Genomic DNA, 25234 nt, shown 5'->3' on the forward strand with positions numbered 1-25234 from the left:
GAATTGAATAGATACGCAGACGCACATAGCCCATGTCCCCGCCTCCCATCACTAGCTCCTCATCCTCACAGCTCTCCCCTACCCTGTTGAAAAGACACAATGAACCTTGTATCAGGCTCCGACGTAACGTTTTCTCTTCTCCTGCTTACGCCGAACAATCTGTATTCCCTCATCTTTCGTTCGAAAATATGAAGGAGAATTCGCTGGTGCACTGGATCGGGGGCGTGATGACGGGACTATAGATATGGCTCCTAAGGATAGCAGAATCAAGGTTGAGAATACGCTAGATGCTCGTCCTGTGGCTGCAAGACAGGGGTCGCTCACATGAAGTGAATTCAATCTTTCATCTGGAATGGGTGGCAAAACTTGCATGGACGATATGTGAGACTTCCCAGAACCATTCTGTCGCGGGCTGAAGTAATCGTATATACCAATCTCAGCGCGTAAGGCGGAATTGGCCCACTGCAACATGGTGATTCTCGATCCTGCGGAAATAAGAAATAAACTAAGGTCTATTTTCCTATCCGAGATCAGGTGGGAAAGATCAGAGTTATGTGCAAGGATGAAGCCAAGACGGCAACGCAAAAGTAACGCATATGAAGATGCAAAGCCTAGTGATCCTCTTTGATTTAAGCATTCATTTTTGCGATACTATAATGCAGACCTACATGCACGTCTTCTAAAGCATCGATCTTTTTGCTTTTCCATCTTTGTGTTAAGGACATTTGGTTATATTTGGAACGGAAATAAGGATGTTGAATTATCTGACAGGGGTTTACTGTTCCAGTAGACGCCGACTGCGCCTCAGCATCCATCTCAGCCTTATCGTGGAACAGCATATCGCTTGTCTTTGTAACGTGCGCGTTGTAGCAAGCTGGTGCTATGATCTCTGTCAAGTCCTCTACCTACTTTAACTTGCTCCTGGACGTGTCAACTACACAGTCGTTACTACCATTCACATTTAGCGCACGGTTGTTCCTACTAGATACCCAACGCTCTAGCTCGCGGATCGGGCCGCGCATGGGGCATTTGTATAAACAATGAACCAATCCACAGTGCAGTACCTGCTCTGCATCCTTATTGTAGTGGCCGTTACACTCGCTTTCATCTATGACCAACTTACGAAAAGAATCCCGTCGCGGTTACGAGAGGCAGGAAAACCCAAAAGTGGATTTGGGCTCATTAGAGCCGACAAATTCAGCGCACACGACGAACCCGCCTGCGCTCATGGAATCGAGTAAGTCCGCGCAACTTAAGGGCTTCAGAGGGGTTACTGATTAATTTCGAGCATCATCTTCGTACACGGCCTCGGGTCAAATCCTGACACGACGTGGGGCCCTAGGGAAAGCAACTGGGTCAACGACATCCTCCCGCAAGACATCCCCGTGGAACTGCAAAAGGATGTCCGTATCTTCTTCTACAACTACGACTCGTACTGGAAGAGGGATGCCATTCAGGCGTGTCTCCAGAGCTTTGCACACGGGTTGCTAGATAATGTAGCTCTTGTGATTCGGAAAACAGAAAACGTGAGTATGCTCTTGTATACCTAGTCTGTGTACTAATACCTGTCAAGGAACAGACACGAAGGCTACTATTTGTCGGACATAGCTATGGAGGTCTCGTGATCAAGCAAGTAAGAAGATTGTGCTCTCTCCGAAAATGCCCGTTTCGTTACTCAGTGCTAAACAGGCATCGAAAGTAAGCCATAGCTGACTCTTCTTAGGCGCTCGTTCAGGCCAAAAGTAACCCGAAGTTTGTGAACATATTCGACCACGCAAAGGCTGCCTTCTTCTTGGGAACGCCCCACCAAGGCTCACACTTTAGTAAATGGGGTAGCTTCGCCGCTAGATTCCTACAACTACTTAATTCAAACCAGGCACTCCTCGAGGAAGTTAATTTTCATGCCCTGCCGCTGTACTATCTACACGACCAATTCGTGAATATAACCGGCAACATGCAGGTAGTCAATTTCTTTGAGGAACGACATACACCCCTCATTAGAGTTTGGTTTTGGCAATGGAGTGAAATTGTGGGCAAGCCTGTAACAATTACCCTCTTTGGCGAAGAGCCCGCTGATACAAGACGCAGTGTGTTTCTAGACAGTCAGCAACATACTCCTATGACAACGTGAAGAGCGTGGGGCTTTCCGTTGACCATTCCGGACTGAACAAGTTTACGATGAAAGATGAAAATTACACGCTGGTTGTCGCGAATCTACTCGACATAATCAAGCCCATCATCTTGGAGAGGCAGCACCGGCTATACTCGGTCCCTATCTTGGTAGCTGAAAGCTATGTTGAACGAAAGTCGCTGTCTGCGTCAGTCGAAGAGAAATTAGAAGTGCTTCATCAAGGGGCTAAGATCCCCTATTCTGTTGTAATCTACGGGCTTGGAGGCACAGGAAAAACCCAATTGGCGCGAAAATACGTCGAAGATCATATCAACGAGTACAACCCAATACTTTGGATAGACGCCAGGGACGAAGATTCGACAAGATCCAGCTTTGAGCGATGCGCAGGCGAGCTGCAGCTATCGTGGGAGCAGAAGGTCACTTCACCCTCGAATCTTGTGGACTCAGAAGCGGTACAGGCTGTTCTCAGGTACCTTCGCAAGCGAAAGAGGACGGATGATAGGTGGCTCGTAGTTATCGACAATGCCGACGATGCTACAACGGGAATCAAAGATATTGTCCCAGAGGGAAGTCAAGGGAGCGTCATCATCACGAGCCAAGACAGCTACTTGGCTAAACACATGAACCACGAAAGTGTGGAGGTAGATGTTATGGAGGATTCAGAGGCGAAAGCGCTCCTTCTTCGTCATGTTTCGCTAGAAGCCAATATTGCATCAAAAGCCGTGCTACATTATTGTGGCGAGGTTGCGATGGAGCTTGGATACTTGGCTCTTGCCATTGATCTTGCCGGAGCTTACATCACAGAGGATATCGCGGATGGCAAGGACGCTGAATCGGCCCTACAATACTACCTAAAATACCACAAGAGACATCGAGATGATCTACTGAAAAACGAAGAATTCCGCGGGCTATTGCAGAGCAAAAAGACAGTGTGGACGGTGTGGGACACGACATTGGAAAGAATAAGAGATATAAGCGGGGACAATCACGCTGACTTGTTGCTTGCTTTTTTAGCTCATTTCAGAGGCACGGTGGTCCAGGATGAATTATTCCGGATAGGCAGCCTGGAACTATCAATTGTAAATCAGACGCTATATGGCCAGTCGATCGAGCTGCCAAGCTGGCTTGGGAGAATCTTCACTCGGAAAGATGGCGAATGGGACGACTTTGACTATCAAAATGGCCGGCGCCGGCTTGAAAGATATGGCCTGTTGCATCGAACTAAGGGAAGATGGCCAGGTGTCTCAATGCATGGATTGGTACAATGGCGAGCGAAACAATGGGCCAAGGAGCATCCATGGGAAAGGTGGTGTCTGACAACAGTCTTGGCAGTATGTGATCAAGTGTCCCAGGATGTGGCGAACCTGGAATTTCACAGAGAAATAGTCACACATCTCCCAACGCTGGAAGAGGGGTATCTGGATAGGCTATATCTAGGCATTCCGAGCAGGTGTTATGTATGGAATACTATTGCTGACATGTATTTTGACGAAGGTCGGTGGAATGAGGCAGAGAAGATTCATGTAGAGGCGGTAGAAACATGCAGGAACGAGCTCGGCGTCAACCATCTAGCTACGATATCGAGCATGAATAATCTCGGGTTGATTTACCGTAAGCAAGGCCGGTGGAAAGAAGCAGAGGAGCTGTTAAGAGAAGTGGTAGAAGCACGGAACAACAAAGTTGGCATCAACCACACAGGCACGCTACCAAGCATGAGCAATCTAGCTGCGGTATTCCGCGAACAGGGTCGATTAGAGGAGGCAGAGAAGCTGTTCATGGAGGTGGCAGAGGTGTACAAGAGGATGCTCGGCTTCGACCACCTATCCACGCTGGAGAGTCTAAGCGATCTTGCTTCTGTCTACATAGATCAGGATCGATTAGAAGAGGCAGAGGAGCTGCTTGTGACAGTGACAGAGGCACAAAAGAGGAGGCTCGGCGTTGACCACCCCATCACGCTAGGTAACATGAACACTCTTTCTTCTGCCTACCTAAAGCTGCGTCGATTAGAGGAGGCAGAGAAGCTGCTTGTGCAAATAGCAGAGACCCATAAGAGGATGCTCGCCATTGACCACCCTAAAAGGCTGGATAGCATGAATAATCTTGGTGTTGTATACCTAAAGCAGCATCGATTCGAGGAGGCGGAGGAGCTGTTCGTACAGGTGACGGAGGTACGCAAGAAAAAGCTCGGCATCGACCACTACGAAACACTACGCAGCACGAATAATCTTTCCTGTGCATACCTTGATCAAGGTCGATGGGAGGAGGCGGAGAAGTTGCTTGTTACGGCGATGAAGGCAAGGAACAGCCTGGACGACCCGGAAACACTGAAATCGATGTTCAATATTGCTTTTACATGGAAAATGCAGGGGCGTCATGTAGAGGCTCTGCGCATGCTGAGGGGATGTATACACCTTTCCCATCGCGTATTGAGTATCAGCCATCCGGACGTTCTATATCGACAAGAGACACTTGCAGAGTGGGAGGAGGAAGAACAGGATAAGGAGGAGAAAGAAGATGAGAAGGAGGAAAAGGAAGATAAGACGGAAGAAGGGGATGTGGAGAAGGAGGAGGAGGAGGGAGAAGACGAAGAGCAGCCGTGAAACTCTGGTTGCAATGCTCTTGAGAGAATGTCAAGAGAAGGGAGGGTAGTGGAGCTTTCAGGATCATACGAGGGGAACGGGGAAAAGATTGAGTCAGCTCATGTATTTGCAAATGTTTCGGATTGGCTACAAGTGAAAGGGATTTATTTTACTGGATATTTTTGCAGTTCTTTTCACGATACCTTCAAATTGACCGAGGCCTCAACATCAAAGGGGCCAAGAGAGAAGTTATGTAGTTAGGCTAACTCGTAGCCTTTTCAATCGATTAATTTCCCTCTCCTCTTCTTATCTCAACGGTTTACTATGCTAGGGGGCGGTAGAATTAGGCAGAGAAGCTCTTGGTAAAATCGATAGAGGTGTGTGACAACAAGCCCGGCGCTGACCATTTCGCGTCAAGCAAGCCTGATCTAGCATTGATATACTTGAACCAGGGTCAATTGGAGGAGGCAGAAAAGGGTGCCTGCGAAAGCAACAGAGACTACAAGCAATGACAAGCTAATCAACCATTTACACTTGCCAGCGAAACCTTTTGACCTAACAACATACTTACGAAAGTGATAAAGCGAATTCGGAATTAGGAATCCGCACACGACGACGAACATATGTAACCTTGCTCTTTTAAGGTGAATTTAGAGACCATACACAAGTACAAGTAGTTAGATTAATGTAACTAAAGGATGCAACTAAGATTCCCTTGTACTTACAAGAACTTGTAGAGTTCAACAAGCGAGCGCAATCCGCGGATTGCGCTCGCTTGCTGGATTTTGATCATCTGATAAGATAAGATTTGATAAGATACGATCTTTCGTGTGGGTCACTTAACTACTTCCAGTATTTCGGTACGCACTGCCAATGCTATTGAGGTACTCTTCCGGATGGTAGGCACACACGGCGATTTGATAGGTACCGCTCAGTGAATTGAGTTTTGTCGCTGAACAGTTAGATAGATCCGGCAACCTGCAGCCGCCTGTGCATGCTCAAGTCTGCGGTGGTATATCCATCAAATATGGGTGCAACGACGATACACTGCAGTGAAATGTGTATATATACTTTCCCGATGAACGCCTTGTGGAAGTATCTCACCAGCAGCTTCAATCAATTCTCACTGCACTTGTGATCAGTATCCTCCCACCATGCGTTTCAGTACACAGTTCGCTGCCACTACGCTACTTGCCTCTGCTGCCCATGCTGCCTGGAAGGAAGGCTGCAAGAGCGCAAAATGGGATTCACAGGAAGACTTCTGGCTCAACAAGTACGAGCCGAATGAGAGTCTGCCATTCGTTCCAACGTACAATGGTACCTATGTTACGATCAGGAACCGACAGCGTCGCTACGTTGTTCTCCACTGCTCTGATGAGCGCCCACCTACGTCGGCCGTGGGCGAGGAAGCACTCTTCGTGAAGGTTCCTATTGAGAGCGTTGAGGTACACGATGGTTTTACTCAGGACCTGATCGACGTAAGCATCTATCCATGAGGTAATGCCACCTTTCATATCCACTGACCCGCCTTGTAGATGCTTGGTATGTCCTCTGCCATCAAGCGAACGGGTGCATATGCCGATGTCACGAATAGCTGCATTCGTGGCAACATGCTTGCGAACCGTACCTTCGATGAATCCAAGTGGGATCAGACTGAGCCTGCCAATGTTACCTTCTACGGCAATGTTGCCGCCTCCGACCCCAAAAAGGTTCTCATCTATAGCAACGGAGGCCAGGCACCGCTAGTTCAGCTTGCTTACATCAAGTTCCTTGGTATGTTCTGGGGAATGGAGGAGACTGCCAATGAGATCTACAGCAAGGTTTCTGCAAACTACCGCTGTGCCGCAGCTCGCATCGAGGACTTGGTCATCAAGAATGAGTTCCCCAAGGGGGCCTGGATCTCCGCTATCCAGAGCAACGGGAAGGAACTCACTGTTTTCCAGAATGACTGGTGGAACGTCTTGGCCGCAGATGCCGGTTCCAATTTGGTTAACGTTAGCAGTGAGGCTAAGGCCCCCGAGGATGCATGGTCTGCGCCTGGTGCCTACATCATGGATGCTAACAAGGAGAGCGTCCTCTCCAAGGAGTCCTTTGCTATCATCGATACTTCTTACTACGATCAGGTCAAGGAAAAAAATGTGGTCATTAACTTTGAGAATAACAGTCCTCGTGTCGATGTAAAAAACTACGCTCAGCGCTCGGGTATGGGTATCAGCGCGTTTGCAATCAAGGAAAAGAATGTCTACTTATCTGACAAGGCAACTAACCGCAACTTGCGTCATAGTAAGTTTCGTATATGGTCAGAAAACTTCGTTTCTTACTCAACATCATCTCAGATTTCTTCGACCGAGGTCTCGCCCGTCCTGATCTTGCTCTTCTCGACTTGATCTCCGTCCTCAAGCCTGGTTTCAACTCCGGCTACACTACGGCTTTCCTCCGATCCATCGAGAAGCCGGATGAGATGGACCCTCAGCGTTCCATGGACAGCCAATGTGTCAAAAAAGGCGAGGAAGTGAGTTCTCTCAAGCTCAACGAATGCAAGCTCCCCGAGTGGGCTACTGGATACCACGCTGCTGGTGTCAGTGCCGATGCCTACGGCCGCAACGGGAAGAACGTCAAGTCTCTTGCCCTCGACGGCAAGTCTAGTGGTCTTACTGGTGGGCAAAAGGCAGGTATCTCTGTTGGATCCATCGTCGGTGGTCTCCTTGTCATCAGTGCCGCCGTCTTCGGTGTCATGGTGTGCAAGCGCAAGCGCAGCACCCAAAAGACGAAGGAGATGGAGGAGGGGAAGCTTGATAGCCCAAGCCCCAGCATTAAGGTATAAATCAAAGTAATGTTCAATGTGAGTTATACACAGATAGCCGGAATTCTAGCATGATGATTATTGGAACGATTACTTCTTACCACCACCCATTTCAGTGTGCTTTTGTCAGAATTCATTGCCTAATTCTATCCTCAATTGACATTCACACGATACGGTGAGCCTCGATAAAGCTGCGAACCGAGTGTCATCTCTCGATCGTTGGAATGGGCAGCCACTATTGTGGGTGTTATACTAAGGTATTGTCGCGTATAGACGCCTCTGTATTAGGGAGCATCACAGGCACGACCCACAATCGGTGGATAGGTAGGATAGGTAGATATTTGACTCTATCGATAGGCCTCTGGGGGTGGGTGGATAATGCCTCGATCTCTCTCGGCAGCTCTGATCGATCTATCTATGCCCTGCCTAAGGCCCTTCCCCATACACGTGACCCCCGAATAGCCTCATCTATTCTGCTACACCACAATATATAGAGATTACTGATATTGCACGCTGATTGCCGAGCACTGTCACTGACTGATTGACTGACTGATTGAACGTCTCGGATATCATTGAGACCTGATGGCGTTAAGCTAGATCATCTGTGAATCACAGATTGTCTTTGTTTGTTAACTATACGCTAGGTATTGAAGTATTTGGGACTTACACCAAGCGCGGGCGGACAGACAGAGAACGAAGCACCCCTTTTGGCCTCTAGGCTAGTTTCACTTTCTCTAAGCAAGACTTGAAGGATTCGGCCATGACGAATAGTCCTATGAGTAGGGGAAATAAGTAAATTGTGTTTTGGTTCACATTTCGATATAATGTCCTTGTACGGGCCTGTGTGATGTAATACTATTTCCAAGTGAGAGGTGTGCTAATATTAATGCCCAATGATATGGTAATGACACCGTACCAGCATATACAAATCTAGAGTTTACGCCAGTGCCATACTTAAAATCATGATCAAGACAAAATACATGGAGCGAGAATCGTCTAATCATGCATCGCAGTGACGAGAAGATACTAGTAGGGTACTTCGCCATCTACTCAATTGCGTGTGCACACACACGTACCCCCATAGCTACGCAAGTAGATCCACCCAACGAAAATCGACAACGCCATCTACAACGACGACAAAATAGAAAACAGAAGGCTAGAACTATCGTGCCATCGTACTATCCCACAGACGATAAATATACTGCGCCGTCGGAGTTCACAGTGGGGTTGGGTCGCCAGGCCCTAACGTATGTATACGCGCGGCGAGGTACGGTACCGCGCAAAAAGCAAACGCCACGGTTTGCGGTACGCTACGCCACGCTGAGGGTGTACCTACCCGTACTGTGCGGGTTGAACCGTGGGAGTTGAGTTTTTTTGGCGTGTGATCTTTCTTTGGTTGAGGGATCGGGCTTTGGCTGGGGAGCTGAAGTGGGAGCTGAATGCTTGAGTGTGTGTGCTTACGGTTCACGGTACAGATGAATGGGTGATAGGGCTTATGTATTTGGGAGGCAGGCAAAGACAACTTTGTTGGTCTCTCTCATGAGGGACTGCGCTGGTAGGTAAGTAGTAATATGCACTCTGTAAGGCGTCCGTAAAACTCCGTTGATATCGCTGCATCTGCACAAAGCGTGCAGCATACATAATTGCTAGAGAGTCCAGTAGAGAGGAAACGAACACGAATTGGATCACGCCGATCATGACTTCATGTTGGAAGGACTCAAACTCGGGAAGACGGGAGGACGAAAGATAAAAATAACACGGGAAAGGTGCAGATCATGTCCTCGTTCCGTAATGAGAGATCAGGGTTTTGCAAGACAAGGGAGAGATACTTGACGCTGATTGGTTGATCCGGTGTGGCTATGAGCGTGAATGTGGCTGTGGTTGTGGTTTGAACAGCAAGAAGTAACAGCATGACAGGATGGAATGATTTCGAGAGGGAAGAGAATTAGGCCGTTCATTATTATTTTTCTCTGGTGTGTGATTCTGTGGCTTCATCCGGTGCGGCTGTAACCATTCCATTTGGCTCGTAAACCTGAACCTTGGATCTTCAAAGGTGTGACGTGAGTGGACGGGGACCCTTGAACAACAACGAACAGTAGAGAGGATGGGGAGGAGATTCTGTGGAGAACCGAGACAAGTCACAGCAAAGGCATACGCAATACCCGTAACTCTTAACTCTTAACTCTTCATTCTTTCAACCTCAGCCTCTCTCTCTCTTCTTTCTCTTACTCCACTTCCTTTTACTTCGCCTTTATCACCTCACCTGTCCACTGCGCTCGCTGTCAACAACGCGACACGACACGACACTCTCTACCCTACTTAACACCACCACCTCTCCTCCTCTTTCACACCTCCTCTCTCGCTTCCTGAGACACTTCAACGCGCCTATACTACAAGGCACCTCGACACTCGCTACAAACTCTCCCAGCCTTTGTTGCTGTGCATCATATTGCAGTACCACCTCATCCCTTCCCGCCTTACTGACCTCCCATCGTCAACCTCCTCTGTTCTCTCCTCCGTCCAACACCAACACAAACGCGCGCACGACCACCACTCCGCATCTTACCTTGTCCTGCGAACGCCCGACTCATTTACCGCATTCGATTACATCCGTTTCATTGCATTCCAATCCAATCGATTCCCGTGCCGAACTCCCACCTACCTCGTACCTACACCCTACCCTCGTAACATCTGCAACACCGTCAGCCTTGGTCCTTCCTTCCGCCGACTGTGCTCCTCCCTTCCAATCTCGGTCTTCGCACATCATGGCTGCCAACGCCTACTACAACAGCTCCAACACATTCTCTCCCAATGCCACATCACATCAGCAGTCAGGCACAATAGGAGGTGCCTCACCTCCTCCGCCTGCTCCTCCCGACAAATCTACACACTCAATCTCCCCCGTCACATCTCCCTTTGACGACCCGAACAATAGATACAACTATCCCTCCGAATCACAACAACATCTCGTCTCGGGTGGTGCCGCCCCGGCAGGCTACCAGGGCTATAACGACGATACCACCTACCACGGCGCAGGAGCTCCCAGTCGATACGATCCACCCGCGCAGTACGGTCAGAGCCACGACCCTTTTGCTGACCAGAACGCGATTCAGCTCCAGAACCAAGGGAAGATGGGCGAGCATTCGAATCCGTATGGTGCGGATCCCGAGAACCATATATATACCGGTCCTCCAAATGGGGGAGGTTATCCCGACAAGAGGAGGCGGAAGAAGAAGCCGTTCTTGAAGAGGAAAATAACATGGGTTGTTTACATTTTGACGGCGGTGCAGATTGGTGTTTTTGTCGGTGAACTCATTAGGAATGGTAAGTTTATGGTGCACAGGGCCCTCAAAATGGAATGCGATACTGATTATTGAATGTCTAGCTATCCTCACGAAAACGCCTATTCAGTTGAAACCCCAGTTTAACATCATGATCGGGCCGTCGCCGTACGTTCTGATCAACATGGGCGCCCGTTACCCGCCCTGCATGCACAACATCCGCGGTGTGACCGACCACAACGAAATGGTGTATTGGAACTGCCCAAACACCACTTCCCAGGAACCGGCTGACAATCACTGCTCGCTGCAAGAACTCTGTGGCATGGGATCTGGTGTCCCGGAGCAGACATATCCCACACCGTTCGATGACCGCTCGCATGAGCCGAACCAGTGGTGGCGCTTCATCACGCCCATCTTCCTCCACGCCGGTCTCATTCACATTGGTTTCAACATGTTGCTCCAGGTGACGCTCGGTCGAGATATGGAAAAAGAGATTGGACCACTACGATTTGCACTCGTCTACTTCTCTGCAGGAATTTTCGGTAATGTCCTCGGTGGAAACTACGCTGCGGAGAATCTGCCTAGTGTCGGTGCCTCAGGCTCGTTGTTCGGTATCCTCGCTCTCGTCCTTCTCGATCTCCTCTACAATTGGTCTTCCCGCCCCTCCCCCGTCAAGGACCTTCTTTTCCTCATCCTCGACATATGCATTGCCTTTGTCCTCGGTCTCCTTCCTGGCCTAGACAACTTCGCCCATATTGGCGGTTTCCTCTGCGGTCTCGTGCTGGGTATCTGCCTCATGCATTCGCCTCAGGCTCTGCGTGAGCGCATTGGCACCGACGAACCTCCCTACGCATCTGTGCATAATGCAGACAACTCCCAAGGGGCGGATGGCACCAAGCCCGCCTTCGCAATCCCCGCGATCGTTAAGCAACCTGTGGGATTCTTTAAGGGCCGTAAGCCATTCTGGTGGGCATGGTGGATTGTGCGTGCCGGCGCTCTCGTCGCCGTCTTCATCGGCTTCATCCTGTTGCTGAGGAACTTCTACGAGTTCAGGAACGAGTGTTCGTGGTGTTACCGCCTCTCGTGTCTTGTAAGTCTACCTCTACTCACTCGTTATTGATGGAACATTTTGCTAACTGCGCATCTCTGAACAGCCTGTCCGCGACTGGTGCGAGAACCAACACTTTGACCTCGACTCCACGAGTGAGAATCCGTCTCGAATGATGATAAGAGAGCTCTTCGGCTCGGCAGCGGGACCCGTCGACCTAGGTGCGGCAATGGCCGCTCAGGCTTTCACTGCATAGTTCCCTTTGCAATTTTTCTTGATCACGTTATGAACAATGTCGTTTTTCCCTATTTATAAACCATAATCATTTGGGCATGCTTTTTGTGCCACCCGCCCATTCAAAGAGACCCACGGCCACTTTTTGTTTTCTCATATCGATCCTTGGAATCAAGATAGGTCGGCTTGGACGAAGGCAAGGGCCGAGGGAAGTAAGCAAGGAAAGAAGGAATACCAAGACGAATGGAGACAAAAAGAGTTGTATGGACTCGTTAGCCGCGAGCCATCATCACGCATGGTGCAGTACTACAAGCGTCAGAATCAGCATCAGAATAAATATCACAACTTCCCTACCAGCAAGGAGGGAGAAAATATCATCGCCAAATGAACAAATGATGTATGGATGAATGAATGAATGAACATAAGAGTGAACGGGCTAGTGCAAGAAATTGAAATAACCCCTGATATGAAAAGTATCTAACATTAACCTCGTGATGAGACAGACAAAAGCCACGGAGATCCGCGGAAACGATTGTAATATGAAAAGTCTAGCTCACTGAGAGAACTTCTCATCAATGTTTTTATTTGGAATCGTGGGACTCTAGTGGTCGCAGTGACGGCATGGAAGCCATTCTCCGTCACGGTAAGCGGCACATTGATCGGCATTGTCGGCACCGACATCAACGTCTCCATCGGCACAGACTTCAACGACATCATTCATCGATGAATTTACGCCCCCTACGAGATGTCCTCAACATTTTTCTTCTAAGATATCAATAACAAACAATTGGAACAATGTGTGCTTCGAATTAATTACACAAAGAAAGATATAGGGCTAGAAGTGGTAGTTGATGTCTTACATCCCCACTAGGACGCCCAGAAACATAAGATCGTTATCACAACTATGGATACATTCTGGCTCCGCATTACATGTCCATTAATCTAGATGCAATTCCTTCGAGATGAGGTAATGTTTACACTGCATTGGACGGCCTGCGAATTTACATGTGATATGCGGTTATCGATTTGGTGGTTGAGCAAACTGTTGATCTTGATAGACGAAACAATATGAAAATCTTCCATAATGACGCAATTGTACAACGTCAAACGTAATTACTCGCATGATCTGATTAAACAGCTATTCTCCGATATTAAACAAAATGCTATATAGCAAACTGATAAGGAGATTTTTCGGAGCAGTGCTTTCACAGCGGCTTCTCCGGGGCGAGGGAGCGCTTTGAATCCGAAAGTGTTCCGTCGGCGCCTTGCCGACCGAGAAAGGCATTCTTTAGCTTCAACTTTGGAGCCGTGAAGGATTCGACGGGAGGACTTGGTGATGCAGGATGGCTTACTGATGTTTTGTCGGGCGGCAGATGATGGATAGATTGTGTTGAAGTATTTGCAATTCTATTTTGAGTGATGGGTTGTATGGCTTCAACTTATTATATATAGGAGGCTGTATTCGCTCCATCTGCTTTATCCTCATCACTCAGATATCAAACAATCATCTCTACTACAGCAACAGCCTCTTCTTTAACACATCTCTCAGCACTTTCTCCAGCTTCACAGCATCTCCATCCTAACAAAATGGCCAACCTCAACCTCGCAACTCTCGACGTACGTAACACTCAATCCTCCACACTCCCCCTTCCTCCATCTCAACTAACACTCCCCAGGCCTCATTGGCACCCCGCCTCCCCCTCTCCTCCACCACCCTCTTCGACGCCAAAAAGGCGAAGAACCTCTCCTTCGAAGCCATCGGCGCCGCCATCGGCCGCAACGAAGTCGCCGTCGCCTCTCTCTTCTACGGCCAGGCCCGCGCCTCCGCCGAGGACATCAAAGGCCTCTCCACCGTCCTCGACATCCCACACGACGTGCTCGAATCGCAGCTCGCAGGCTTCCCCGACCGCGGACGCACCCTCGACCTCCCTCCCCGCGACCCCCTCATCTACCGTCTCTTCGAGGTCGTCCAGAACTACGGATACGCCTACAAGGCAGTGCTCAACGAGAAGTTTGGCGACGGAATCATGAGTGCGATCAACTTCTCCACCAAGGTGGAGAGGGATGTCGATGATAAGGGCGAGTGGGCGGTTATTACCCTCAGGGGAAAGTGGTAAGTGGTTTCGCTCTGTTGGGTGATTGATTCGTGTGGGCTTTTACTGACGATTGAACAGGCTTCCTCATGGACGTTTCTAGACTTTCTAGATAGAGTAGTGAGTGGGTGACTGGGAAAGTGAAAGTGAATATGAGATAGATGATTACGCCAGGCACCTGTGTTGCACAGTGCAAGACATGAATTCGCTGTCCAGATGACTAATTGGCTTTTGCTTCTTCCACCGCATTGTATATAATATTCCATTTTCATAGACTGCACATAATTATCGACCACGTTCCTTAAAGTTGCTATTGACAACCCATTGGTGATTTCAATTGGATGGAGGGAGTGCCTGCCTTCTACTGGTCACCGCTCCCCAACAATCGCGACCTTTACCTTGGTAGCCTCACCGACCAACAATATTTATATATTTAGGTGTCCACCTACCACCTCGCCGGGTTTTTCAGATTGGATCTGCTTTTACCCTCCACCGAATACCTTTCCCTTTTCCTTCACTTCTATCCTATAACAATTTCACTTCCTTCCTCCTCATCACACCCAGTTCTCTATATCCGTTCTCACACTGACCATCAGAATCGCAAATACCTCCAAATCCCGCCTTCGAATCTCTCTCACAAATCGTTCCTTTCACTAATCCATCCATCTGAACCCCCAGCCTAGGCTTCACTACCACCCGCAACTCCTCAAGGCTCGACTCTTCCTATCACCATAATGGCCGACTCATCAGGAACAGACGGTCTCATTCCTTGCACCTACGAAGACTGTGACTTGTTCTTCAGGACCGAGAAGGAAATGAAGCGCCACAAGAAGAACGCCCCAGAGCACGATTACTGCGCGGTATGCAACGAGGACTTCGAGGACGACAACGCGTTGTCCATGCACAAGGTCGTCCGTCCAGACATGCACAACCTAGCTTGCCGTGTCTGCGGCCAGGAGTTCAAGTCTAACAAGGGACTCCAACGTCACATCGAGTTGGTGAGTGAGAAATTCAGATTGAAAGAAGGGCATCGCTAATCTAGAGACAGACTCACAGTGTTGACCAGAAGCTCGTATGCATCGGGTGCGAGGGCAAATTCCCTCGCGCCAGCCTCCTCGTCGAGCACCTCGAGTTCAATCACTGCAGGATCATCACGGCCAACGAGTTCATGGCGAGCATCACCCACAAGTATCTCATCACCGAACTCCTCAACGGCGGAGCCAACTTCGATCGCTTCATGCAGAAGACTTCGAGGTATGAGGCCGCTGTGGACAATGACGATGAGGGAGGCATCAACATCATGGACGAACCTGACCACGAGCCGGTTGACTTGGACTTCGAAGTGATGAAACCACATGTTCCTGAAGGCAGCAACAACTTTGAGAAGCATCTACCTTACCCGCCTCTCCCGGGCCAGTCATCCCAAGCATTCAATGCGCTGGCTGCGAAGCTCAACAAGGCCACACTAGAGGAAAATGAGCGAGTCGCTGCTGGTGAGAGCTCCAGGCAGGCCGTAAAGACTATGTGGGGAGGTCCGACTGCCCGTAAACTCTTCCCTCAAGCTGCGAGCTCTACAGTCGCCCCGAGTGAGTACTCCGTCGAGCAGCTTGATCGACAGAAGGAAAGTGAGTACGGCATCAATATCTTGGACACCCGCTTCTGGGATCCGGACTGCGAAGCCTGGAACCCTCAACGCTTCATCGACCCTGTCACCCTGAAGTACTGGTGTCCATTCGTCTGCGAGTAAGTTCCCATTTCTCCTACTCATTCATTTTATCCTAACAATATCTTTTAGACAATGCTTTGCCATCCCACCCGACCTCGCCCGCCACATCAAGACGGACCACAAGATCCGCGAGATGTCCTGCCCAGCCTGCATGAAGAAATTCAACCACACGACCGCCCTCGTCGCGCACTGCGAGTCCCCAGCCAGCAAGTGCCGCATCAAGCGCGCCGAGGACTTCAGCACCTTCCTCGACAAGCTGACCGGCGGCTTCCTCGGCGTCACAGAGGCCATCCGTCCAGACCACCTCCATAACCCCCAGGCCCTCATCACCAACCCGGAGACCGGCCGCGTCGAGGTCCACACGCCGCACCAGGCTCACTACCTCCGGTACGAGGTCACTCGCCCGGCGCAGTACAAGGGTCCCCAGCGCACTGTTCAGATCGGTGGCGGCCGTATCTGATCGATCCGAGCATCTTCGTCGGCCTCTGAATAGGTCTGTCATGCTTTTCCAAGGCGGCGACGGGCAATGTGGAGAGGTGTCTGCCTCAATGGATCTCCTATTGTCCCTTTATCTCTCCTCTTTCCTTTCTCACTTCAGATTCTCCTTTTCACCCAGTATGGCACGGCATGGCATGGTTTATTGGGAGCAAAGGCTACCAATGGTCTTACAGGCGAAGTGGAGTGCAAACATCAACATTCAATCTTTGGCACCCTCGTCCTCGGAATGAATTCACGGAGTTTACGGATGAAAATGAAAAGTTCAGGGCATAGCAATTCGTGGAGTAGTAAGGTCAAGGCGAGATAAATTCGATTGTCTAGAATAGAATATGCAGTGCCACAATTTCATTACATCCAAAATTCAAAACAGACCTCCTGGTGATGGTGATAAGATACATAGTGAAAAACGAAGAATACATCAAATACCTGCCTAGATACCTCCTAGGCTAGCTGGCAACAAGGGTGAATTCGTTACAAACAATGAACCAACAAATCAAGAAATAAAAATGCAGTCTTCTCCAACACAACAAAGACGAAATCCAATGATCTATTCTGGGATCGCATCACGTAAATCGTTCCACTCATGCCAATCGTTTAACGAAACTAACCGTGGGAAATAACGAAATTAGGTTATCATCCACTCTGGAGGTATAAGCATACCGGAAAGAAAAAAGAAAGCATGTGTGCAAAAGAATATGAGTTTGGCGCGGAAGAACTAACAAGCCCGACAGGTAAGCCAAGTCGTATTCGCAGCTAACTTTCCGAAAATAAGGAGAGACTTCAAGGTGCCTCAGATGATGGAGGTTATGCGATTTTGCGATGCCATGCATGCGCGTACGTCGTTGTTTGGAATGTCTCGTAGCTACCGCGAGTGAGATGGGATGAGAGTTCAACGTAAGGTTATTCTAAAGATGATTCGAATATGAAATAGCATTTAGATATGCGCTAGATATTCAAAGGGTTCTGCTATATGATCATGCTTGAAATACGTGGCTGTACAACCATGTATCTGTCAGGCCGTAAAACTTTAACAAGTCTTGCTTCGTTTCTTTTCCATCGATTCAATTTGACCATAGAATTGATTTTACTGAATATGCGCTTCCGTGCCGCTGTCATTGAAGAAAGAAAAACCCCCTCCTTCGACCTCCGACCTGATCATAGCCATTCAGATGAACATGATGTCCGAGTCAACTGTTTGTTGGTGTGCGGTGAAGTACTCAACTAGGCATGACCAGCAGCTCGATGGGGTGATGATGAAGGCGTTGTATGCCTTCTGTTCCGCCGGCGTCGCAGCAGCTAGGCGAGCAAGGGTGTTTCCTTGGGCACGGAAAATCGCGCTTGAAAGAGGTTGCTCTAGGAACTCTATCCAGCTGTCGACCGAGACGAGTGAATCAATCTTGAGAGGGCCGGATCGCTGCTGATCAGTGTGTGCACAATTGGGATGTCCCCGATATCTTTTCCAGACCTTGGAAGCTTTGACTATGTCGAGGTCTGCAATCCATTTGCCCTGGTCGTGCAATGATATGGCAGCCTCGACAATTCGAGCGTCAGAATCACGAGATCCACGGTCTCCCAAATCGAAGGTGAGCTCATAACCTGTCAAGCACAGGTGCAGTGACGTCGAAGCAAAACTATCTTGTGCTATTCCATCGAATGGCTCATGGGCGACTACTTTCCAGCTGTCCGGGTTGACCTGCAAAACCCGTGGATTGGTTGGCGATGCAAGTACGGATAACCCAGGTTTGCCAATGTTTCCGGTTATTCTCGTCAAGGGGACGTTTGGAGTTTCTTGTGGATCCTGTAGTAAAAGGGTGGAAACGTATAGGTTGCTTTCACATGATATCGCCATTGCGTTTTGGATCGTCTTCGGTTCGAGATCGACATGCCCCGTCTCAAAGTAAGCAATACAACTAAAAGCAATATCTGCCGATATGGATGGTGATTGACTTTTGCATACACTTCGCTGTATGCACCACGCTGCATCTGATATGGGACGAGACGCGGCACGTAAATCCACTCGAGCTCCCGGGAGCCCCGAATATATGAGATTCAAATCAACTAGGGCTTCTAGCGAACGGAAATAAGTTGGAAATCTCTTACTCCAGAATTCACCGTTTCGGATGAGGGAGTAGGCCCACCACTCCTTGTTGATAAAGCCACGGTTTAACAACTTTTGTACTTGACATATCGGAGCTGCACCAACGCGCAATGGTATTAATTTACCAGAGCTTGTTCGCCGACTGGGAAGGTAAACTGCACCGAACTTTGGTACGCCGCATAGGAACACGAATTCTTTGACGTCTTCGCCAGGTCCTGGTGGTAGATCTACGACGTCAGAGAACTTGCAAGATTGATACTGCCGGGTCGCGCCGTAGGTCTGCCACGACCACACAGTCGAGCGAATCTTCCAGGAATCATCGTCGCGTTTCAGCTGCTTCTCTGGAATTAAGTGGGTATACCTCAGATCTGGGCGACCGAACTCTATCACGCCGCCCGCCAGGGTAGCCTTGTCGTAGACGGAGGTCACGACCTCACGGAGGATGCTGACTGGTTCATCAGTGACGTCGCCTCTGAATCGTTCCAAGTATGGCGGCAAGCACCTAAGGATGTGCGGTGAATGTGATAGTCCAAACAACGAAGGGGGGTGTTGCTTTGCAGGAGCCAGCAATCCAGCACATTTTCTTTGACCATAATAGATGAGACGGCGGAGCTCTTCTCTCTCCAAGTTTTCTGAGTTCCAGAATTGTCTCACAGCGGAAGCGAGGACGCTTATATAAGATGGGTTCAGAGACTGGTCAAAAACGTTTGCTAATCCCTCGTCGATGGCAATGATGAGATGCAGCCCGTCATCGACATCGCGTGACCGGAAACCCCAACCGCCAACAATACTCCCCAAAGCCACACAAAGAAACTGGCTTAATGTGACTTGAAAGTCTCCGAGTCCTGTATGTCCCTCGGATAACAGAGGGTCTCCGTAATATTTCAGGTGAGCCAGTGGGAGGGACCAACGGATACCACCTGCGTCGTTGTTGATGTTCGATTCAAGTCCGACGGTGATGATCCCCCCCGGTTGATCAGAGGATCCGACTGAGTGACCAGACACGCTTTAGGATGTTGAACTGACAGATCAGGGTAGAGATGCCACGATGATAAGCCAAGCAGGACGTCTCCGCTTTGGATTCTTAACGGTTGCCCTTTGATCAAGCTATCGAGGGCGACCAATGCTTTGCTCCAAGCCGTTACCACAGAGTTGTGGAGATCGGAAGAAGTCGATACAGTGAGCTGTAGATTGTCTAGAATGAGTCGAAGTTGGGTTTGTTGAACTTTTTTCGCCTCGTCGGTAGTGCGAAGCCATGCCCTGCCCTGAATGAGCAATTGCAATCGAGCGTAAAGGTTGTACTGACCGCGCACTTGCATCCCAAGCCGCAAGTTGACTTCTCGGAATATCTATCCTTGATGCCACAGCCTCGGATATTTGGAAGGATTCTCCAAGAGTTTTCTGTCGAAGGAGCTCTTTCCTCTGCTCCACGAGCTCATTCCAGATTGATATTGCTTCTTTCTGCTTCCAGATACGGGCTAGCATGCATGCTAGAAGGTGTATTGTGATGACAGATTTACCAGATGTCGCGGTCGCCCATATGGTCGTACCATCAACCCCGACGTGGTCAGCAAAAGCCCCGTGTGAAGTTGAGCCTTTGGGATTGATATTGGGCATTTGTGCGATCTCGCTTACTCGTTCGCCATAAGCCCGAACAAGGTCGGGCACGTCTGGGATATCCGATGAGAAGAGTGCACCTAGCTTCCTTGCGACTATATGTAATTCTCCATTTTCAGCGGCGTTCTTACGGTTAGTCGATAAAGCCTTTCCGAGGCCTTTATACTCAGCTGGTGCGTCACATTTGATCATGGCGAAGTCAAAGTTCAAATTTAGCAATGCCATTGTGTTCTCTTGTGAGGCATTGAATAAGGAGGCTGTCAACCGTCCGAAGGATGCCATGGTGTCAAACAATTGACTGTATGTGATCGAACACAAAGTCTGATTTCAGTTCAATAGGAAAGACTGTTGATTGAGAAAAGTCTTTTCGAAGGAATACTGAGGACGACACAAGGCTGAGGTTACACATACTTTTCTTTTTCCTGCCTCGCGACGCAAGGCTGAGCTTGCATAGCCCTTTCTTCCCTCCCAAGTTTACGGCGCATGACTCCCTTGTGAAAGCCACATTACTGCAGATTGATAAACAGGCAGCTGGTTTAAGTACGAAGAAAACATGGTATATCAAATATCAAGACCGATGGAATATATTCATTGATGTCCGCCAATTGTATTAACCTACAGAGCTAAATCAGGATAAGGAGTGACTAGATTAAATAAAGATAGAGATGTACCTAGCATAGGGTGAACGCCAAAAGAGATAGTGAATGGGATGGAATAACTTGATATAAATAATGGATATGGGTGAGGGAATGAATGGAATGGAAAAGTGAAAGAGAGGTGCCTTCGTAAAGATAGATGCTAGTGATATGGGAAGAGGAAACCTTTCTAACAAGGATAGGAGGCGATTGGGTAAAGGGAAGGGTTGACCGCTAATTAGGAAACATAGGACTGAACCGTCCGGTCAGGCAGTGGTCCAGGTTCACGTAACGGCAGTTGATGTGAACCCAAGACAACACACTGCACAGATCAGACGCTGTAGGCGGTCGATGCGTCGACTTTCTCAACTGTCCACTCGCGGTCAACGTGGATCTCGCCGTCACAAACGGGGCCTCTGCGGCCATAGGAGGAGACCGTAGTGGGAGTTGCGGGATCCTTGCCGTTATTCGTTGGGTATATGATACTGCCGATTGTGCTTCCCTTGCCAGTCCCGCTAGCGTTGGTTGTGCTCAAGAGTGTGGAACCGCCGAATTGGCCTTGAAGAAGACGATGGTGGCCGTCGGCACCGCTGGATCCGAGGTTGGAATCACTGGCAATGACACCAGCCCAGATGGCGGAGAGCGGCAAGAAGATGCAGACCATAGTCAGGGTTTGCGAGCCAAGCTCGGGAACCTTGGGATAGAATTGGAGAACGGAGAATATGGCTAGTTGATGGAGTTAGCAAAAGAAGTAGGCGAGTGTAGGTCTGGACTTACCAGGTATGATCATGTTCTGACAGCCCATGATGAAGATGATTTGCATGGCACCAAACTGTGTCATTCCGAGTTTGCGGCGTTGTACGAGTGCGTAGCCGAGCTTGAATGTGAACACGACACAGTAGGACCAGATTGCTAGTGCTTGTACGATAGTCATGGTCGTCATGAGGGTTTCATACTCTTCCATGCCCTTATCCTCCATAGCCAAGCTGCTACTGATAACTGTGACAGCGAATCGATAGCCAATAGCGACGAGAGCCATGACGCCAGTAGAGCCCAATATGAGAACCCGTTGAAGCTTAGGTGTGGTGATGCAGACGACCCAGACTTGCATGCTCAGTGAAATCATGATGCAGATCACCAGCAGAAGTGTCATCGTGTTGGAGGCGACGGTGTTGGCACGATCGTGCCATGTAACTCGTGAGAAATCGTAGGAGAGCATTGCATAAGGAATGAAGTAGTTGCCGGTAAGATAGAGGGACTGGAGGATGGAGCGTATTGTGTTGAATGCCAGACACAGAGCATTCATGATGAAGATTGACGACTTGCGTTTCTCCCGTCGGGTGAGCACGAGAAGAACAAGCAGCAGGGTAGCCGATGCGCCGATCTGCGACCCGTAATTGATGGCAAGACGGATACCTTGCGTGCGAAAGTAGTTGAGATCGTTCATATGGACATCGAACTTTTCACCGTTCGGGGCAAGCAAGGTAAAGGTCTGCTGATAGACATCAATCGTAGGCTGAACGGACGCAGGCATGGTCGTCGACATCGTCGCTGACGTTGTGTCCGAAAGGGGTGTGAGGTTTGAAGTGGTCAATGTGAGAATGGAGATCCGGCTCAACGAGTTCTCAGTGGCAGGTGAATACAGTTTCCAAGAAGTCTTTGACGTTCTGGAGCTGGCCAAAGTTTCGTGGAATGGAAGTTGAATGATGGAATGAAAGTTGGTGAAGAGAAGCGTGTCCAGATATTAGATGAAGTGGGGGATAGAGTATGTAATGGAAGATATAATAGTTAACATGACAATATCTGGGTACAATGATATACAAGTATATGGCGGGCAAACGCAGTGACAGACAATATTAGAGTCTGGTCCAGAACTGGCTTCGCGCGAGGTAAGAGACACTGTTCCAAGGTAATACCGGATGTCTGGGACACCTAAAGGTTCTCCGTAGTGTATCGGCTGAATTGTAGCCACAATTTGAGTGGTCTTAGTATTGTTCCTCTGAAGCCGATACTTCTTAGGAGGTGAATGTTCTCGGCGACTAGACCTACGCAGAAGCAATTCATGAAAATTGATCCACTATGAAGAGTCTCCTGTCTCAATTGACTCGTGAGGTTCTCCTGAAGCTATCTCTTTACTTGATACATTGAGTTGTGAAGCTGCTGAGAGGAGGTTAGCGTGAAGTCCTTACTATTGTTCTCCCACAGCTTTGTCCGCTGAGAAGCCTAAGAACGCTTCATTCCACCCGACGAGACTTCCGGTCCACCATTTCCGTGGCAATGAGACTAGAACAAAACAAGTCAATGCAGAATTCATGTTTGCTTCTGATAGTTGCGACACCATGTTACTGAGGTGGGAGTCACTTAGTGGTAATGGTGATGTCCAGGTCTACTAATCCCAGAGTGAGATAGATTAGTACCCTGTGCACGTGACCTCGCGCAACGATTATCCTTTGTACCAACCCGATCTAGACAACGCGTTCAACTACACAAATCAGACAACCATGCCTTGGACGCTGAACGAAACGGCGAATCGAGGAGGGCCGAATGTTCAACATGAAATTTCTGCTCACCAGCCGTATGAAATAATCCAGACTCCTCAAGGTCGAATCTCCATCATCTCTCCCTCGCCACAGGAGCAGCACCTTCAACGCCTTGGCCGCTTAAGTACGTCACACATTCGTCCCGACTACGTGTATCTCTGTGACACATCTATCTACACGGCTTCAGGCACCGTTTGAACTACAGTGTGACAATAGACTAATCTATATAGGTATTGGTCCCTGGGGCATTAGATTACAGACCATCGATGTCGATCTTGCAATCGTACCTGCCAATCCACGACCAGGCTCCCAACCCAACGGACCAAGCGAGGAGTACAAAATCCATGGGAAGCCTTCATATGGTGGTGAATCAATATTCCTTCGTGAGGGCGATTCTCTTCGCATCCCGAGCATCAACACGAATTTGAAACTGGAGTGGCGCGAGGCAGAAGTGCAGGTTAACTCATCAGTGTCTTTCAATCCGGATGTTACCCACCAAGTCAAGCCTCAAGGTGAAGAACTGTCCGAGACTGAAGATGAAGATCTCGATTTGAATGATAAGGAGCCAAATCTAGGCAACTCTATTCTTGACCCCCAACCTACTCCTCATGCCTCAATCGCACAGTCCGAGGTGGTGGTTCATGAAACGCCTCACGCAGTGAGAATCGCTGAATTATCTCGAGGCAACTCTGAGAATGGCCATCAACCTGACCCCGAAACCAAAGCAATTGATGGCGAGGTATTCTCAACTGCCATTTCTGGCCACAATACTGAAATGAAAGATTCTCCGCCCGCCCTAAGGAGACGAAGGCCTCAACCCGTCGTCCAAATCCCTTCAAAGCGCGACAGCCCCATCCCAGAAACCAGCGAGGATACCACAGATACAACACCACCTCCATCCAACAAGCGCAAGAAACCGAACAACACCGCTCCCAGTCCAACAAGCACAATCTCCCCCGACATCCCAGCCCCATCAACCGCACGCCGAAAGCGAGCACAACCCGGAGCCACCACACCCCTCGCCTCCCAATCCTCAACGTCCCCAATCCAACTCTCCAAACCAAAAGTCGCCTTCAGCAACTCCAACGCCGCCAACATGCCCACGATGATGAAATTCCTAAAACGCCACGGCGGCACCAAAGTCGACACCGTCCGCGAAAACGAATGCACACTCCTCTGGTAACCTCCCACCCCTAACCCCGTTTCACCCCAACCCCCAACATCAACCTCACTCACTAACCCACCCACCAACCCTCAGCGTAAACTCCGGGCCCCTCAAAAAATCCATGAAACTCCTCCTCGCCATCGCCCTCGGCATCCCCATCGTCTCCGACCAATGGCTTCTCACCTCCGCCAAGGCAGACGCCCTCCTCGACCCGCACGCCTACATCCCGCAGGTTCCCGACCAAGAACGCGACTGGCGCTTCACGCTCGCGGACGTGTGGGCGAAACCCCAGCGGTCCCTCCTCGAGGGAAAGACCGTGTACTTCACGCCGGCCCTGAAGGCGATGTACAAGCCGTTCGCGGAGATCGAGCAGGTGTGCAAGGCGGTCGGCGCGCGGCGCACGGTGTCGAAGCCGGCGAGGGAGGTCAAGGATGGGGAGGGCGTGGTCGTGCTGGCGCTCGATGAGACGGATCCTGATGTCAAGGTCCTGGCGGACGGTGGGGTGAAGTGCTATTCGAGGGAGTTGCTGGCGAGTAGTATACTGCGTGGTGCGGTGGATCTCGAGAGTACGGAGTTTAGGCTTGGGGGGCAGACGCAGGTGCGGGAGGAAAGTCCGAAGCAGAGGAGGGGACGGTCGAGGAAGGGCTGAGTGTAGCACGGTCGGTTGCTTGTGAAGTTGGAGGTGTATGAGATATCTTCGAGAAAGGAAGACCTGCATCATAGACATACACTTTTACGATGAGACGAGATCACATGTCACGCACGAATAGCATAACCCAAGACTTT

General features: G+C 49.5%; 9 protein-coding genes across 9 annotated transcripts; 6 read left to right on the forward strand and 3 right to left on the reverse strand.

Annotated features, from left to right (window-relative positions):
- Positions 1 to 940: 940 nt before the first annotated feature.
- Positions 941 to 4935, forward strand: BU24DRAFT_227485 (TPR-like protein). The gene is made up of 5 exons (XM_033522128.1): positions 941 to 1237; positions 1289 to 1526; positions 1574 to 1633; positions 1724 to 2029; positions 2089 to 4935. The coding sequence occupies exons 1-5, from the start codon at positions 1041 to 1043 to the stop codon at positions 4729 to 4731; spliced, it is 3444 nt and encodes a 1147-aa protein (XP_033383384.1). The 5' UTR covers positions 941 to 1040; the 3' UTR covers positions 4732 to 4935.
- A 685-nt stretch (positions 4936 to 5620) lies between these two features.
- On the forward strand, positions 5621 to 7565 carry BU24DRAFT_493523 (periplasmic binding protein). Its single transcript, XM_033533977.1, has 3 exons — positions 5621 to 6188; positions 6246 to 6993; positions 7047 to 7565. The coding sequence occupies exons 1-3, from the start codon at positions 5865 to 5867 to the stop codon at positions 7532 to 7534; spliced, it is 1560 nt and encodes a 519-aa protein (XP_033383385.1). The 5' UTR covers positions 5621 to 5864; the 3' UTR covers positions 7535 to 7565.
- Positions 7566 to 8929: 1364 nt separating this feature from the next.
- Positions 8930 to 9269, reverse strand: BU24DRAFT_227523 (uncharacterized protein). Its single transcript, XM_033522129.1, has one exon. The coding sequence runs from the start codon at positions 9209 to 9211 to the stop codon at positions 8978 to 8980; it is 234 nt and encodes a 77-aa protein (XP_033383386.1). The 5' UTR covers positions 9212 to 9269; the 3' UTR covers positions 8930 to 8977.
- A 1009-nt stretch (positions 9270 to 10278) lies between these two features.
- On the forward strand, positions 10279 to 12098 carry BU24DRAFT_410727 (rhomboid-domain-containing protein; the record flags this gene model as incomplete). Its single annotated transcript, XM_033526007.1, has 3 exons — positions 10279 to 10837; positions 10899 to 11884; positions 11949 to 12098. The coding sequence occupies 3 exons, from the start codon at positions 10279 to 10281 to the stop codon at positions 12096 to 12098; spliced, it is 1695 nt and encodes a 564-aa protein (XP_033383387.1).
- Positions 12099 to 13394: 1296 nt separating this feature from the next.
- On the forward strand, positions 13395 to 14462 carry BU24DRAFT_423965 (cyanate hydratase). Its single transcript, XM_033528385.1, has 3 exons — positions 13395 to 13693; positions 13753 to 14189; positions 14251 to 14462. Exons 1-3 carry the CDS (start codon positions 13664 to 13666, stop codon positions 14270 to 14272), a joined length of 489 nt encoding a protein of 162 aa, XP_033383388.1. The 5' UTR covers positions 13395 to 13663; the 3' UTR covers positions 14273 to 14462.
- A 441-nt stretch (positions 14463 to 14903) lies between these two features.
- BU24DRAFT_482563 (uncharacterized protein) lies at positions 14904 to 16355 on the forward strand (the record flags this gene model as incomplete). The annotated part of the gene is made up of 3 exons (XM_033533241.1): positions 14904 to 15167; positions 15218 to 15912; positions 15965 to 16355. 3 exons carry the CDS (start codon positions 14904 to 14906, stop codon positions 16353 to 16355), a joined length of 1350 nt encoding a protein of 449 aa, XP_033383389.1.
- Positions 16356 to 17558: 1203 nt separating this feature from the next.
- BU24DRAFT_410730 (uncharacterized protein) lies at positions 17559 to 20593 on the reverse strand (the record flags this gene model as incomplete). The annotated part of the gene is made up of 3 exons (XM_033526008.1): positions 17559 to 19480; positions 19637 to 20406; positions 20520 to 20593. The coding sequence occupies 3 exons, from the start codon at positions 20591 to 20593 to the stop codon at positions 17559 to 17561; spliced, it is 2766 nt and encodes a 921-aa protein (XP_033383390.1).
- Positions 20594 to 21074: 481 nt separating this feature from the next.
- On the reverse strand, positions 21075 to 22277 carry BU24DRAFT_410731 (uncharacterized protein; the record flags this gene model as incomplete). Its single annotated transcript, XM_033526009.1, has 2 exons — positions 21075 to 21469; positions 21521 to 22277. 2 exons carry the CDS (start codon positions 22275 to 22277, stop codon positions 21075 to 21077), a joined length of 1152 nt encoding a protein of 383 aa, XP_033383391.1.
- Positions 22278 to 23235: 958 nt separating this feature from the next.
- BU24DRAFT_451948 (uncharacterized protein) lies at positions 23236 to 25229 on the forward strand. The gene is made up of 3 exons (XM_033531153.1): positions 23236 to 23407; positions 23514 to 24462; positions 24542 to 25229. The coding sequence occupies exons 1-3, from the start codon at positions 23245 to 23247 to the stop codon at positions 25095 to 25097; spliced, it is 1668 nt and encodes a 555-aa protein (XP_033383392.1). The 5' UTR covers positions 23236 to 23244; the 3' UTR covers positions 25098 to 25229.
- The last annotated feature ends 5 nt before the right edge of the window (positions 25230 to 25234 follow it).

Source organism: Aaosphaeria arxii (genome assembly GCF_010015735.1).
Source record: "Aaosphaeria arxii CBS 175.79 unplaced genomic scaffold BU24scaffold_5, whole genome shotgun sequence".
Lineage (NCBI taxonomy): Eukaryota > Fungi > Ascomycota > Dothideomycetes > Pleosporales > Aaosphaeria > Aaosphaeria arxii.